The 17,894-nt window shown below is 39.3% G+C and overlaps 1 protein-coding gene and 1 non-coding gene across 6 annotated transcripts in view; both read left to right on the top strand.

Annotated features, from left to right (window-relative positions):
- The first annotated feature begins 1,624 nt into the window (after window positions 1-1,624).
- The window catches only part of sbf2 (SET binding factor 2), a 105,015-nt gene continuing 88,745 nt past the window's right edge, over window positions 1,625-17,894 (top strand). For 4 of the 5 annotated variants that reach the window (XR_015850313.1, XM_088334422.1, XM_088334421.1 and 1 more), the window contains exons 1-2: window positions 1,625-1,772; window positions 12,667-12,752. Coding sequence is in view for 4 of the 5 variants with exons in the window: in XM_088334422.1 (XP_088190548.1) it covers window positions 1,718-1,772; window positions 12,667-12,752 (141 nt within the window). In the remaining variant the exon portion in view is untranslated. Of the gene's footprint in view, window positions 1,773-12,666; window positions 12,753-17,630; window positions 17,696-17,894 lie in introns of those variants that run through there. The other variant, XM_088334423.1, reaches the window with a different exon arrangement.
- On the top strand, window positions 4,650-4,842 carry LOC148367469 (U2 spliceosomal RNA). The gene has a single exon (XR_015850383.1). It is a non-coding gene; the product is annotated as a U2 spliceosomal RNA (small nuclear RNA).

The following is a 17,894-nucleotide window of genomic DNA, read 5'->3' as shown; positions in this document are numbered from 1 at the left end:
TCACCACCTCTGTCGTACAGAATTCCTGGGCGTTTCAGTTCTATTAAAAAGTTATTTTCTATCACCATCAAATCTAATGCTAAAGGTTGAGCCTGTCCTGTCATATTTCTAACCTAAGTTTTTATTCGATTTAGGGCTGGAAAAAGTTAGTTTGACAGAATCAATGGAAACAGGATTTTTTTTTTCTTCACGTTTTCATTGTGATAACTCTGTTACTGCCCTCTTACCAATTATAGTTTTTGGACCGCTGATGTTTCCCAAGGTCCGCTAGCAGGCGGTGACTCTCCAACTTGGAATATGATTGGCTAAACCAACAGCTTTATCGAATACTGATGATATGCCTCATGGCCTTCAGAGATGTGTGTGAAGGCCTCCAGGCAGATTACTGACCCTGGTAACAAGTAATGGATGAAATGTGATTGGTTAAATGCATGGGCGTAACTAGCCCGTTTCTGGGGTTGATCAAGTACTGACATATTCCACCCAAGAACCGCTCATAAGTATAGCATTTCTAAAACTCTTTCTCCCTTATGATGTAAATGGTCTGAATTTATACAGCACTTTTCAAGTCAACGGAGACCCCCCCCAAAGCGCTTTACAATGTCCCTTTTACACACCGACAGTGTCAGCCATCCAAGGCAACTACCTGCTATCGGAAGAATTAGGGATTCAGTGTCTTGCCCAAGGAAACTTCAATACATAACACGGAGGAGCCGGGAATTGAACCTGAGACCCCTTGATCGCAAGACAAGCGCTCTACCTCCTGAACCAACGCCGCTCCACATGATAAAACATGCTGGATACAAAATAAATAGAAATAAATAAATACAACAAAACAAACAAAGTGAGCTATGCATCGTTGGAAATACTCCACTGGTTTGAAATGGTTCAGTCCATTTGATTCCTACCACCGCTCCCCCCCCCCTTTTTGCTCGGCTAGTGTGACTTGTGGCATAGCGGTGGAGTCTCTGGAGGGTCCAGTGTATCATGTTGACACTCCTGGACAGCGTTGAATGATCCTAAATCCCTTTAAGTGAAAAAAAAAAAAAGTTTAACCAGCCAGACACTCTGGGTGCTTAGCATCCCCAAAAGCTCTGAACCTAAAATTACCCCTGGTTAAATGCTTTAATATAAAAGTACACATTTGGAAGCAGAGCAACCAGAGGGAAAGTAATGAAAGGAAGCTGACAGATGCCTTGGAATGATTGGATAAGTATTCATGAACAAAAATATAATTACATCACATAATTCAGGTATTTTTGGCCAGCAGTGAAGAACCTGCTGGCCTTGGTCCACTACTGTTGTGTCCAATAAACGGCATCATGTCAATTTACGACCAGTGGGTAGTCCCAAGAATGTGCAGTATTGTAAACAGTTATTTTATGGTGCAGTGGTCATTAGTAATTTCCACATGAAAATAGCTCACCAACAGGGGAATATTGTAGAATGTTTTCAAACTAATGATTTGAAAATAATAATAATAATATTTTTGTAAGGTTTTAGGTGACGTACTGACACACAATATTCATCATGACTTATTTAACTTAAATGCCAAAACGGCATTTCTGTTTGTAAACTTGGGGGGCCCACGCCCATGGATAACTCCTATGTGTCGTCTACGCATGCGCTCTGACGACCCTTCTGTCAAAAATGGCTGTGCTTTGGAAGCAGGAAAAATGCTGAATTGTGTTGGTGCTGCTCAGGAAAAACGGCAGACATGGCTCGGTTGGCTGACTATTTTGTTGTTGTGGGATACGATCATGAAAAAGCGGGTAAGTGTTCAAAATGAGATTTATGGCCGACCTAACATTCAATGTGGGATGTTGTTGATGCTACATAGCTTGGAGGCTAGCTCCTGGTTAGCCGAAATGCTAATAGGCGAGTTTGGGGACACTTTGGAGTTTCTCATCACTACGATGCCGGCTGTCCTGTGGGGCTTCGGGTGCTCTTGAGGGTTTTATATTTATCTACTGTCGTGTTTGTAAAACAAGAATATCAATAAAATTAAAATTAAAATTAAGAAATTAATCCAAACTGAGTCACATCCTGTTCGTGGCAGTTGGGTTGCTGAGTGTCAGTCAAGAAAAAAAGGGGTTGTAGTTATTATATACCCACCGCAATTTAGAAGCTGCATAAAACGAACACATTGTAATTAAAATCTTTCTTGACACAAATAAGTTCACCATTCAGGCAGTTCAGATCTACATGCATGTTTTATTAGATTTGGTTGCCAGGTTTGGTCCTGCCTACTTTATGTCAAAAAGCGCTTGATGATTCGTTGTCATGTGTTTGTCTTTGTGGAAGAGAGCTGCACGATAACCCCTTTCCCCCACTCCCATTCCTACAACAAAACCTGCGGTATGCAGCTGTGTGAAAAGGCTTCAAGTCCTCTCCCCACATATACACTCTCAAATGTTATATGCTTGGACAGGAAGCCACCCCCCACTGTTTCCACTTGTTGTGCCTGAAGCCCACATCACTTGTTCAGAGAAAGCGTTCAACGACAGCCATGCATTCTTAAAGTGACAGTGTGTGTTAATCGACCTCGAGATGTCGCTGTATTTTTTCGTGCAACCACAAACCAGTACTAGAAAGCACAGGGAAGAAAATAAACTTTGGAGCCTCAAAGTGACCAAAGGGCACAATTTTTCTTCATGATTTTTGCCCAGCCTTTCACAGAGGTTTGAGGTTGTTGGTTATCTGTAGCAACAAGAAGGCGGACAATCAGGTCAACTTCCTTTAGGTGAGGCTTATGATATGTAAAATGAATGCGTATTTCTTGGCCTATTTCATATTTAATAGAAATCATTTTCATATGATAGCTCATGTACTTTAGCTTACCGTTTAAATGTATGTTTTTATTGAATAGCAAGTTTTTTTTAGCTCGAGGAGCAGCTTAATTAAACACACTTCCTTTATTTCTTTACAGTTGGTACATCAATGGAAAAGTGTTCCTTCCATATTTGTGGAGAAAGATTCAAATCCAGTTTGAATTGCTTTAAATTAACAAATGTGAGGCAGAGAAAGAAAGGTGAGGTGTAATAATAAGTAAAATATATCTGACTTTACTGCCGATAGTTTGTTCAAATCTGGCTGCTTAAGAGTGCCTTGTTGTCGTGGTATGAACTATGTGTGATATACTCCAGGCACTGGAGACTCCAAGAAGTAGGTATGTTTTTATGGCGCAATAACTTAGGAATGGGTAGCAGGGCACGATTCTCTCACAGTTCAGAGGACCTGGCTTCAAATTCAGCTATCTGCCTCCCTGTGCTTATTTTGTATATTGTTTCTGTGCCTGCGTGGGTTTTCTGTGGGCACTCCGGTTTCATCACATATTCCAAAGGTTGATTAGCAGGTATGACTAGCTATGACAGAACAAGTGAATGGTGGTCTATGTGTCCCCTGTCCACTGCTTAATGGCGGCTGAAATGGGCTGCAGTACCCCTGCGACACTGGTTGAAGATAAGCCATGTGGAGAACGGATAGATGGATGAATAGCATAATTTTTGTAGTTCTTGGAAGCGATGTTTGAGTTGGATAAAGCATGGCTGTATTCACTAAGCACCTTAATGGCACTAAAACATCTTGCATACTTAGTATTTACAGCATTTTGTACTTTCTAAAATGACATATTTACCCCTTAAACTGATAATGATGGCAAAATAAAATGTTAATGTGAAATGTTTTTACAACATGTGAAAAGACGAATCTATTTTTTTTTCTACTAGTAGTCACAAAATGAAAGTCCACTTTGATTTATTCATCCACATACATACAGGAATTCATGAAGGTTCTATCCTGATAGGTTAAATAATGCTTAAAACTTCAAAATGAATAAACTTATTACAAACTTTTAAAAAAGCACCTTTAGTGTTTTTCTCATATATATATATATATATATATATATATATATATATATATATATATACCGTAAAATCCGGACTATAGAACACCTGATTATAAGCCGCACGCACCACATTTTACGGGCTTTACTGGTTTTGCCCTTACACAAACCGCACCTCTATATAGGCCGCATGAGCCCACATTGAATCATGTAACACAGTCACAAGTTTATCCCGAATCTGACTTTAGGTGCCGCGATCGTGACTACAGATATAGTACACCATGCAATCACCGCAGTCGGCAACATGAACGGAAAATGATACCGGTAGTTAAAATTTAATGCAGACCTTTAAAGTCCGGGTCCCGTTAAAAGTAATCCAATGAAAAAAATGAATATTTCCAAAGTTAAGGGTGGGAAAAATAAATATCCACTACTGTCCGCTGCAACAACAAACAGATTTAACTTAGCTTCACCCCACTTCCCGTCAGCCCGCGTTTGCTCCGCCCCTTCTTTTTGATTTGACGGTAGAAAACATATCACAATAAGTCTCTCAAATAAATACATTACAAAAATATACAGTTGCAAATACATATTATACATGGTTACACATATTTACAAAGAAATATGGTACACCGAGAGAGTTTTCAAAGTTTTATTAATAATAATATAACTTTCATCCCAAACCGTGCCTGTGAAAGGTACCACCACGCTACTCCTAACACGCTCGTTACGCATGAAGCGTAGCTGTTAAAAAAAGCCGCACCGCGATTTCGAAATTCACGGTTAGCCGTGGTTCTGAACTTGTATACTGTTGTGGGTTTTGAACTTCCATGAGATTGTAGACTATGACTGGCTGCCGCCGAGATTGGATTTGTGAACTCTGTGTGAACATTTAGTTCCAATTGATTTTTGCAATCGGGAGATGGAATAAGAGCTTGCTCTGTCCACTCCACGCATCGGCCCGGTATTGCAGTACCTCCGGGAACGGTGCATTCGCACTGATCGCTGCTTGGCTCTGTGGCTAGGACCTTGACTCAGCCTCTTGGCTGAGAGCAAGTGTCTCGGCCCCTTGGCTTTGTAGCGTATTAAGATTTGACCGATAACGGATAATTGATAGAGAATATAGAACAATAAATCATACAAAATCCCCGCTTCACTGAATAAGCCGCAGGGCTGAACATTTGGGAAAAAAGTAGCAGCTTATAGTCCGGAATTTATGGTACTCATCCAAACTGCCAATATATTTGCTAATAGGAGTGCAGGAATTCGTATTAAGGGTACTCACCTGAGACAAACATAATCCGCAATTCAGATAGAGCTCACTTAACCTCGGTTGTTAATGAAAGAATAGAAGGGATGTTATCATTTGTATGATCATCTTTTACACATTTATTTTCACGGGTATAGTTGTAAGGTGTTTCCGTAGTGTAGTGGTTTGCACATTCGCATAACGGGCGAAAGGTCCCCGATATCAAACAGGGTGCAAAAATTCGGTGGCGTAGAGAGGGATGGGAGCCACCAGGCTGTACTTGTCCAAGACACACCAAAGGAAATTGTGCTCCTGCAACCCTACTCTTTAAGGGAGATGCCTGCTCACCCATAGTTGTAAAATCAAATTTGATAATAAACAATTTTGGATGGTTATCATTCGTGGTATATTTTAGTTCAAATTCTTAATATACTTAAGGTTTGAGAAATCTTGATTTGTATGGCAGTGGTATTCATAATGGGATGAGAACAGTAAAAGCTTTTAGCCACCAAAGCTCGCTCGGTTTGCATAATGGGTAAAAAGACTTTCACCAGCTTTGTCCTCTCTGTCGCCACAAATGAATTTTTATTTACTCTCATGAGACAACGTGTTCCTGGCTTCATTAAAGGAGTCTGAATAGAGTCATGCTGATCAATTAGGGGTATCATTTTAGAATCGATTTGTATCCACTTCACTGTTAGACATTGTGATGCTAAGCAGATGCACCTATTTCCAAGCAGGTGTGATATCTAGTTGGCTTTTATGGCTTTCCAGGAAATTATTGTGGCTTGGGACTTCATGACAAGAATAATACTAATAAGAAACTAGATTTTATAGTGTTTTATTTTATGCTAAAATACACTTTGCAGAGGATACATTATTCATTCACTCCCACTTTGGTGCGGTAATCTACACATGTAGCCACAGTTTCCGAGGACTAGAACAAGTGGCACTGAAAGCAAGGTGTGTGAAATGTTTTCCCAAGGACAGCACGACACTTGACCAGGAGGGTGCTAAATCAAACGGGGGACCCTTGGGTTACTGAATGACCTGTCCTATTCCTTGAACCACAGCGCCACTTAGTTTGTCTGGCTATATACAATTGTGTTTTGAATAATTTTATATGGAACACGACCCCTGAAATTGAAGTGGGATGGATTGAAAGGAAGTAGAACAGAACATGTTGTCTCTGATTTTCATCCAGTCTCTTCTGGTCTGGTCTGAATTGTGAGATTTCTCTTAAAACATCCATTTATCCATTATATGCACGCTCATCCTCAGTAGGGTCACGGGGGTGCTGGAGCCCATCCCAGCCATCTTAGGGCAGTGGGAAGGGGACACCTTGATCTGGTTGCCAGCAAGTCACAAAGGACACAGAGACACTCAGTTGCTCATTCACACTAAGGGACAATTTGGATCGGCCAATTAACCTGAAATGAATGCTTTGGATGGAATGTGGGAGTAAACTAGAGTGCCCGGAGGAAACCTACACAGGCATGGGGGAGACCACGCAAACTCCACACGGAGAGGCTGCAGTAGCTGGACTTGAACACTGAACCTCTGCACCGTGGGGCTGCGCGATAACCGCCCTCCTGCAGCGTTTCCCCTTCTCTTTAAACATCTAAGACAAATTCGCAGCATTGTTAATGTTGGCAGAGTGTTGGGCAGAATCAATGTAAGAAAGCATCTGATTGAATATGACGAAGTTAATGAGTGCTTTGTATTCTGGTTGCCACAGAGTCCATGATCCACTTTATGATCCCAAAGCCTCATGAACCAGATCTTTTGTTTGAATCTCAAACAGTGCTTGTTATGTCTTGCTGGCTCCCTCAGCAGACTCACAAACAAGTACTTTCATTAGGAAAAAAAGCATTTGACCTTTTATCATCCTTTTTTGGTCTGAGTACTAATGTTTATTCAGACTTAAAGGACGTTATTAGAAAAATACCCTACCTATGCTACTACAATATTATTTCAAGGACGTTATTACAAAAATAATCCACCTATGCTACTACAATAATATTTCCAGGATGCTAGGAGTCTATTAGAATCTTCCACTTTCTACCACAATTTTATATTCAAATTGGTGTTTCAACTGTGGGCATGATGTGGGAATGGAATCTCTAGTAAGGGCAAGCCCAAACTCTGGCCTGAGGGCCAGTTATGACCTGTGATCAAAATTTTTGTGGCCCGCGGCCTCTGTCACAAAATTGATAATATGTGCCCCGTCAGTAATGTTGACCGCGGTATAAAATGATAATAAGAATAAGTAGAATACATAAATTCATCTGTACAAAAAAAAAATCACCAGATGATGGTAGTAAACCTTTGGCCACCATGCCCTTGGCTTTCTGTGAGAATTTTTGCCCCCTCCATTTCCAACATGGTGACTGTAAATGAAGAAAGGAAAGTTGACTCTGAGGAACGCTACTTTCAGGACATGTGGAATTTGAACCCAGGTCCTCTGAACTGTGAGAGTATTTTTTTCACCAAAATTTCAAACGAATCCCTCTGCCAAATTTGCCTAGAGACTGTGGCTGTTTTCCAAAGAATATAATATCAAAAGGCAATGCCAGACAAAACGTGCTAACTACAAAAAGCTTTCTGAAAAGAAAGCTGTAAAAAAGTGAAGCAACTGAAAGCTGTTTTAACGACACTGCAGCGTTTTTTCACGAGACCCTCCGAGTCAAATGAAAATGCCACAAAGACGCGCTATGAAGTCACAACACTGATCACTAAGCACTACAAACCTTTAACGGAGGGGGAATTAATTAAAGACGGTTCAAAGAATGGCAGGCTGAATACGATACTGTTTGTCAACAGTGGGGAGCTAATATTTATAGCTTGTCATGTAAAGCTTATTTCACTTAGCCGCATCTCTCAAGGAATTTATGTAAATATAGCTCAAAACTTTTTATTAAATTATTTAGGCAACAGCCAGTGAGTGCCTTTGGTTATCTTACAAAAAACAAACATGGGGTGGATGGAGTTAAGTCAAGTCATGTTTCTCCTTCAGTAATTGCTTCTGTCTTTTCGGTGTAATGGCGCTGGCTTGCCGGCTGATACTGCAGTTAAAATACTGAAGTACTGCCATCAAACAGGGGTGGAGCCTTTGTTCCTTGTTGGGTGATGTCAGTTTGCTTGGGACACCCAAAAAGTAAAATTGCCCGCTTCAAATGTGTTTATGGAATTTGGAACTTTTTAACTCGCTGATGCATATTCTGGTATTGTCATCAATGCATCCTTTATCAAGCTCCTTATGTTGCGCGAGCAAGTACGTGCACTTCTCTGATGCGCTCAAATAAACCTAATAAAATCTTTTCATCTTTTTGGGGGTTTGTGTAGGGATTTGGACTGTACTTGAAAAAGGCTTTTTGTCTACTCTCACTATTTTCATGTTACGCTAACAAAACACTGTGGTGACAGCATAAAGTCACTCACCCCCCTTTCCTCCTGCTCTTCTTTACTTTTCTCTCCTTTCCAAACCAGCTCATTCAACTATATTCCTCGAGTCCCCCGGCGCGTGGAATATTTTGCAACATATTTACATAATTGTGGGGATGGAACAGTACACGTTCTCTGGCTAATTGGAAAAAAAACATTATTTTTGGGAATACCTTTAATAATGGAGAATATTCTACTTTCAACTTTTTAAGGACACCTCAAATGACGCATCCCACCTTTAATTCATCGCAGGAAAAAACGCTTATTTGTGAAGTCCTTCCAGTTTACACTGAATTTCAAAAGTTTTCGTGGTACTCCATTCTTTCTGCTCACATAAGTTTAGTTTTGCAGAAAGGATATTAAGGAAGCTTTTTTTTATTGTGAATGACATATTTTGTAGTGCCCCCTTGTGTTTTAGTTTGTATTATGAGTCTGTGTTATTTTAATCCCCTAATCTGGTTTGTTTTATAGGCACTAAAAACAAAGGCATTTTGAAATGCCGACATGGCAGGACTGGACGCACTAGAACAAATTGTTGGCTTGTGTTTTATCCTGATGTGCATCGTTAAACTCCAAAGTGACCAACCTTTAGAAATTCATGTTATGACTTATTTTTCATGGAGCATTTTTTTTTCTTTTAAAGCCCCAATGTGTATTATTTGACCGCTAGATGGCACTGTGTTGTCTGGTACTAGTAATGGCCAGTTTTACACTGCACAGCGTGGCAGCAGGATGCTAGACAAACATGGCACCCATCTAAGTGGGGATTCCACATTGTAAAATAAATACAAATGTCTTTGCCTATGAGTTTTTATAGAAATTAACATTGGGATGATAGTTCGTGTATTTTTGCTTTGTATTCATATCAATGTTTTTTTTTAGTCGCTGAAAGTTTTTTGTATCACTGTTAGGCAGTAATTTTTTGCAAACTGTCCTTTTAATGAAGTTTATTTTGATTTTGACTTGAATCCTGACTACAATGCAAGAGTTTCTTTTTAAGAGTTAAAGTCAAACTGATTCTGATGTCAAAACAAGTAACATCCATTACCACACTTCAGCATCACATTAAGCCTGTTCATATGATTAAACACTAACAGACAATATTTATTTAATCTTGGCCCTGCAAATCAAAGTCATGTTTGTTGCAGGGAGCCTTTTAATTTAACCATTTATTTAAATGCTGAATTATAAATATATCTATTCAAAAATATATCAGGGCCGTTGTGTATATAATTATATGTACATAATGTTCCCTTTTTGGTGTAGTGTCATTCAACCTGGGAAAAAGAGTACGCAACCACATCTGAACATCTGTAAATTGAGCAGTTTTGTTTTTTAAACTAATAACCCAATTTTAGTTTTTAAAAAGGCTGACGCGTCAACATTTTTTGGACCAACGATGGCAGTAGCAAAGATTTAAATAATCATACAATACAACTTTATGAAAAATAACTTGATAATATATTTTTCAATTCAAACACAATTTACCTACTGCCCAAAGTGGTGCATTTATTGTTAAAACAATTTAGTTTAATCACTGATAAAACATTGCTAAGTCAATTTAGCAATGCATCTCTGTAATTTTGTGTGAATAGTGATTAGACCAGGGATGGGATATACATTGTATACAGTCCAATTGGAATGACGCAAATCAAGTAAATTATTCTGATGGATAATATTTGTTTGACACTCACCTTTTATGCTTTATTTTAATGTAGATATCTAGTTTTGAGGAAATCACACATCATATCATTTTCTAAAAAAAGGTTTTGGCTTTTTTTAAGACTTGCCTTCATCCTGTGTATCTTGTGAGTGGATGTTAAAAATAGCATGTGTCTTCTCAGCCTGGCTTCTATTATTCTTGCGAATGGTGTTCTTTTTATATCGGGTGACGAGGGGTTGTACCATTGGAGGCGCAGCTTGTTTTAATACTAGAGTCGCCTCATGGAATGTGAAGAATCCCGCCATTTATTTTCCTCCTTGGTCAAAAATTAGATCTTGAATTGTCTCAAAGTATTCCATGCATATGATTTTAACTAGATGAACTCGTAATACAAATAACTGTCAGACTATTGCTTTACTGGAATTATATTATTCCCACAATTTCCCGCAAATGCCAACATAAGGATACTGCAGCTCGAGTGTGTTAAAGTTTACATGTGATACCCAATCAAACAATTAAAGGCCAAAATACATGTTGAACGTCATCCTTTTTAGCAGAGGTGTAGATCCCAACCACTTGGTGACAGCAAGTCATAGACATTAAGAGCTGGAGCATTCAACGACATATCGTCACAATGACTTCCGCTTGATCCGTTGTGTTTTGATGCTTGATGCTGGACTAAGCACTATACTGTGAAACAAGAAATTATCCTGACATGCATGTTATTGGAATGTGGGAGGAAACCGGAGTACCCGGAGGAAACCCACACAAGCATGGGGATAACATGTAAACTCCGCACAGGAAGGCTGGTAGCTTGGATTTGAACCCATGACCTCAGAACTGTGCCGTGGACGCGCTATAGAATGGGAAACATATTTTTGAAAATAAATTTGGTTTGCAAATGGCTCAAGATTTATAAATGTTTGCAATAAAAAAAAGCAAATAACTATGCAACGTGGGAGATACAAACGAAATTTGTTGACAATTTATGATCAACAAAACAAAGGAAAGCAATTTTGTTTTGTTGAATATTGTTTGGTAGTTTCAAGTAATAAGAAATCTGTAAAAGCTTATTGTATGTTATTAATGATTTCATTTGTTTGCATCATATAGTGGAGCAAATTTTGGGCAGTCGGGCCTGCTCATAAAATGTGTTTTAGATTTATGTAAATAAATACCTTCTTTGGTTCGGATCAGAGGGCGTACCAAAATACTGCCCATAAATTTTGTCGCTGTGCTTAATTATTTAAAGACAAGCGTTAAATGTGCCTTACTTGAGGCAGGCAAAGTAAAAGGAGTTTCTCTACACGCCTTTGTCACGTAGCGTTGCAAAAGGGGGAGCCACTGAAGTTCAGAGCCGTTATGAAAATCCTTTAAAAAAGGGAACGCAAGAAGAGAAACAATATGAACATTGTGGGGGCTTTGTTGTTTGCCAAGGCAGAAGCAAATTTAGCTGCCTAAGGTCAAGCCTCTATTTTCTCAGCAACATTTAAAAACAATCTATGTTTGTGTAAAACACTTAAATACAATGTCTGACGTCTTGGTCACTTCCTAACTGGAACTCAAAGGAAGAAGTTTGAAGCTGCTGTATGATTTATGTCACCATACTTAGTCATTGGACGTAATGTCTGTGTCTGGTGCTAGGTAGGGTCAAACTTGTGCTTGCATGTCAATAATTCTAGATGCCTGCTGAGCTAACCAACTTATTGTGTCAGAGAATGTGTCCAGTGCCAAATGCACTGATGGAAAACCAGCAAAACTAGCATGGTTTATCTGCAGGCAAACTATTTTCATCCCCTTCTGCTTACAACTGATAAATGTGCTGATGACGTACGCCATCATCTAGAACCTGCTGCATTGGTCAAGATTTTTGGGCAGGAAGCTGTCAACTGGACATTCTATTATTACCGATAATTCATATTGATGATTGCTGTTTATTGTCTGCTGATTCCCTTGCAACATCTATTGCAGCCTGTTCATCTTGAATGGGAGCTTACCCCATGTGTGCCCCCTTCTCAATGTTTCTTCATTTTCCTCATCCAGAGGTTTTTGATTTTTTTTTTCTTGCCCTCATGTAGTTTTCAGATCAGGGAATGTTGTAATGGTGGCATGTGCAGCTCTTAGAAACCTTTTATGATTAAGGGCTACACAAATAAACATGATTTTACATGATGTCACAGGGCCTTGCAGTCCAAAAATAGCATAGTGTATTGTCTTTACCAAGTAACAACCACTTATGAAACCTCTTTTGTCAGAAAAAAATGTATGCCGTTATATTTGTATATGAAAATATAATACTTTTTGAGTATCAAGGGATTTTTCTGTTTGAGATGATCCTATTTTTTTCCATGTTGTCATGGCTTACATTGGAGTTAATGTCTGGGACTCTTTGATGTCTGAAAATTGAGAATTATTTTGTTGATTTATTTCTATTGATTACATATCTCTGCCCATTTAATTTGTCAGGATCAGGAGAGGAATGCGGGAAGATTATTCAGCGATTCCCCAAGAAGGACTGGGAGGGCACAGCTTTCCCTCAAGGGGTGGAAATGGTAAGTGGTAACCAAAACTTTTAAATATATTATCTTTCAATTTTTTTATTTCATTGAAATGCAGAGTTGAAGGCTTGGGTAAGTTTCTTGGCCTTAAAATTTGTTTTACACACACACTAATATATAGCTACTCTATTTTACCCTTCAACTGAATATTTCCTATTCAGTTTGGCTTTGATCAGTATATACGCGACTGATTAGTCAAACATTGAAGAATATTTTCTTCAAGTTTTGCAACATTGACATTCACGTTTTTGATTTGCTTCTTTTACCTTTGGAAGACCAAAAAAGATGGGCAAGTGACACTGTAATTTCCTGCCAGCGATCTCAGTGTCTGTCTTATATCAATTTTTGTCATTTGTCTTGGCTGCTGTACGTTGGTAAGCTCAGTGGTTTTGGCAGTGAAGGAGCAAAAACCACGACTTCTGATCTCAGTACATCTTTTAGCAGTACTTACTTGCCATTGTGTTTTGGCAATTCATGATACTACGAACCACATTGCGGTCGTGTTACATATACTCTTTAACACTGTGGTATCCATGCCTGGTTGCTTGGAGTTGGAAAACAAAAGCGTACTGGTCTGTAAAAGTCAGTGTAAATACTGTAAGTACATGGTAAATGCATCAGAAACTAATCTTGTTGTATTAAAAAATGTATGGTCTCGGTCATTTGGCTAAGATTTGGTGTACATCTTGTCTAAAATACACAAGCTGGCGATATATTTGTTTTGGATCAACCCAGTCAACATTTGTGAGTGAAAATGCAGTCAAATCCTGAAACGTTTTTGAATATAATTTAATAGGGGATGGACGATTTGCTTTGGTCACGATTCGATTGTATCACGATACTAAGTCGCCAATTCGATTTATATCCAGATTCTCGATAATTGCGATTCAATATCATTAAAGATTGTGGTTTCATTTTATTTCCTAAACAACAAGCAACTTAAATCATACACTCATGTGACAATGAACCATGAATGATGTTAAAAAAAAACACATATCGGGGTGTGTCAGTCAGTCCGGAAGCAAATTTATAGGCGCCAACCTTGGTTCTCGTTTCTTTCTTTCTTTCACCCATTTCCAACTAATGTTTGCTTTCCTGCATTTTAATGAACTGGATATGACATCACAAAAATTGATTCCAGGAAGAAACATGGATGTAAACCTACATCCATTTTTTAGGGACAGGCAAATAAATTGTAAATCAAAATAAACAGGGATATTAGCAGCATCAGAACAGTAAATAAAACAAATAGTATGTGCATTTTGTGAAGTATATTCAGTGGTCAACTGCAAAGTGTGTAACAAAAAAACTTAACGGTTCCCAACATTTTGGAATCAAACGGTTCTTTGCATGCATTTAATTTCAAATACGATAGTCAGGCATATTCTGGCATAAGGCTCAAAGCTCTTTTTTTATAGCGAAATATATGTTCTGTTCCGTTCTGGTCCAACAACAAAAACCCCTGATGGCTGGACGGTGGGGTGGGAAGGGTCGGCGCCGGGCGGACGGCGGCGGGACCCTCCTGCTCATTTGCTAACTGCTAATAGTGGGATAAACACTGGGTGTGAGCTAACCCTGTTGTTTGTACGATGTCGGTCTGGTGGGAACCAAAAGTTCATCCTGAGCGTTATGTCACATCACGAAAAAGGAAGGGAGAAGGAACGGAAAACGAGAATAAAAGGAACCATGCCAGCCGGTCTACACTCAGTCCACGCACGGGCCGAAAAATTGGCACATTGCAGACACATAACTAGAGCCCTTAAGGTCCCTAGTGAATGCATCCATATCCTAACACTGTGACGGCCGCAGGATACTCTTGCCGAAATGCGCTTGGTGAATTTGTGACCGGGGCGGTGGCGTGCGCTTTACTTGGGCTTAGTAAGCGAGGTAATGGCCGCCGAACGTAGGGCTCTAAGCCTGAGCGGGAAAGCGGTACAGCCTGCGCAGAAAGGCTCAGGGTGGGCCCCTCTTCACTTGTTCCAGTGGGCGGAGTGACGGCCGCCTAGCGTAAGGGCTATCCCGAGCGTGACGGCAGGCCGGCCTGCGTGTTCGGGTCCAATGCATGTCATCAAAACCATTTTGGCTTAAATGATACTTGAATCTGACTGAGGCAAGTCAGACTCTGTTTCGTACAACTGTCCGATGTGCTTTTTAAATGTTCATGAATCACTGAGGTCTGCTTTGCAAACTTTTTTAATTGCCATATCCAGGGTAAATGTTCCCAAACGTGTTTGTTACCGCTGGAGACCAGGGTACCCTTTGGTGCCAGTGCGGTCAGGCCGCCCTTTCAAACCAAACATCAGCCGCCGGGATGCAATACCTTCCCCGTTCCTTTGGGACAGGGCTTTAAAGTCCCCGCCGTCGTGGCCAGGTAGAGTCGGGCGTGGGGTTCCGTCACAACTTGGCGCCCACCTCCCTCGGCTGTATGCCAGATTGGGTGCGATTTGGTTTTGAATGTCATTGAATGTGGTCTTGAAAAGGCTTTAAAATCTTCCATTTGAATGGAAAAATCTTGGGGGAAGCCTACTGGTGACAGAACCGCTATTGCACATTTGTGACTCTCAGCAGAGATTATATTTGCGTAGCGATGCCTTACACTGTAGGAAAAATGTGTCTAGTGACAATAGTGCTGCACGATTTTGGAAAATTTGCAATTTTTTCTGAGCATTTTTGCGATTTCTATATGATTTTCGATTTCAATAGAAAAATGCATTTTCTGTACCAGTTTTGTTTTTTGTGACTACCTAATCAAGTAACATGCTTTAACCTTGAAAAAAAAACGCACCCTCTTCTGGGAAGCTTTTTGAGGAATACGGTGGATGTGTGTTATAGCGTGGTGCTTGCAAACCTTGCCTCGCCTTTATTGGCTAGTGCTGTTAAAACTTGCCTCTGATTGTCCGGTACCGTTAAAACCTTAACTTTGACGATTCTGGTGTACCAAACACTCATCACTCAAATATCAAAGGAGAAAAAACAAACATGGACCTATAAATCCTGTGGGGTCTTGCGATCACTCGATCACTTTGATGTCACATTGCAAGGATGATTAGATTTTGAATAATCATGGAGCCCTGGTCGACAATATAATTCATTGTCGACTATTTCTATTAGTGATTGTTTTCAATAATGTGGACTAAACATTGCAACCCTATTTAGTTGCATTAGTTTTCTGGAAATAACATATATCTTAAAAGAATTGACAAAATATTCATTTTGTTCTGCTCTTCGTGAACAGTTTCGCCATTCGTGTAATTTGCAAAGTGGCTGGGACAATCACAAAACAGTCCAAATTTGTATGCTAGATTACGCTGACGAAATGTATTCCATTATGAAATGTACCAAGCACATTTGTATTTATGATGTTTTTTGGACATTCATGTTGGTCATTCAACTGTAGGACTTTTCACCTCCTCTGACACTGACTCTTGTCTGTAGCCCAGGCTATTGCTACCTCTTTTCTTCCCACTACATCTCTCTGATGTGTTTTACGCTTAGAAAAAGTCAGAGAGCATACACTGAGATATTTGTTGTTAGAGCTAAGTGGTGTAAACAGGAATTGCAGGTGTTGAAACTATAACATCGCATCACATTAGTCAGTCATGATGCCAAAAGAGCAAACTATGCTTCTTTAAAATCTCTTTTGAAGTCCGAGTAGTCGTACACCTTTACACTTGAATTAAGCCTCCAATTTCTGATGATAGAGATCATCGCCAATTTTTACAGATATAGCTAAATCACGGTCCTTTTCGAATGTGGTCAAAAAGATACCTCGTTTACTTTGTGGGGTTTAAAGGGAATTGTGATCAAGTCAGCCAGTCATTTTAATTTAGACAAGTTCCACGTGCGTTTGAGAGGTAAACAGTTCTGGGTCTTTCTATTAAAGCCAATAAATATTTTTATGCTTGCTTACCAGGGGCTCAAAACCAAGAATTAAGAAATTTGGTGCTTGCCAAACTTTTGCAAACAGTGTTTTTATATGGGCAACATAAACTATTTAGGCTAGTAAATTGCATCCTCTTAAAATATAAAAATATCTGCAAAAAAGGTTAATTATTGAATTATGAGGTCAAGAAAATTGATGGATAAATACATGGAAGGGTTTAATTAGTTTAACTTCAAAGTCCAGCACTGGCCTTTAATTCACTGTGGGTGATAAACCAAGAATCATCCTTCAAGTATCCTGTGGAGTTTTCGTCAGGTTTAAATATAGTAACGCGACCACATGTTTCCCTAAATCTATTGGTTTATTCTTCCAGATGTTACATCAGGACCTGCATATTGATTTTTTTTTTCGAACCTAGTGGGGGCTTTGATTTATTTTGTTTGTGTGGTTGAATATGTTGACCGTGCTATGCTTCTTCATAATTCTTCAGATTACACTTTAAGCGGAACATAGTTCAGTATGGGGAGGATAGGCTGCACACTGGATGTGTTTCTAATTATTGTGAGTTTTTATTAAAATGTCATGGTATCAATGGTCATTTGTTTTCTGTACATTATTCCCTCCAATTATTTGCTTAACAATGTTTGGTTGAGTGCCAAATGACAAATATTTCACCTTTCGAATCATTGTAAAAAAATAGACCTTACAATGTTCAAGGATACTCATTCAGCAATTTGCATTTTTTGTTGTATTCTGTTCTGGTATGTTGTCCATTATTAAATGCACATTGCCTCTGCTTCATCAAAAAGAAAATGAGTCATTTTGAAACAAGAAACACATCTGGTGAAAACAGCGCAGGGAGTTGAGCACGAAAAGCATTTTGTGGTCACAACCGGCCCCCAGCAAACTAAATAATCACAGATGAGGAATGCATCAAGAAAAAGCGTTTACAACTCGTGCGGGCAAAAATGTGTTTCTAATCTTTTCAGGCAAGTGATGATGATAAGAACCAGCTCAAATCCTCATCTGCTATGGATGATGTCTTTCAATGGAGGTCAGTACATTTCCATTAGATTGTACTCTTATTTAGGGAATCAAATCTTGTTTGATGCTGTTAAGGGAAGTTCAGGGTGTTGTGAGATCAACAACTGTAACAATTCAATTACCAAAAATGGGTTAGGGTTAGGGACAGACACACACACACACACACAAAACTTTTTGGACCACGGCCAACCCAATTGCCCAAACACCCA

Source organism: Urocampus carinirostris, chromosome 4 (genome assembly GCF_059441175.1).
Source record: "Urocampus carinirostris isolate Australia breed hairy pipefish chromosome 4, RoL_Ucar_1.0, whole genome shotgun sequence".
Classification (NCBI taxonomy): Eukaryota; Metazoa; Chordata; class Actinopteri; order Syngnathiformes; family Syngnathidae; genus Urocampus; species Urocampus carinirostris.
This window is presented reverse-complemented; position numbering and strand designations above follow the sequence as displayed.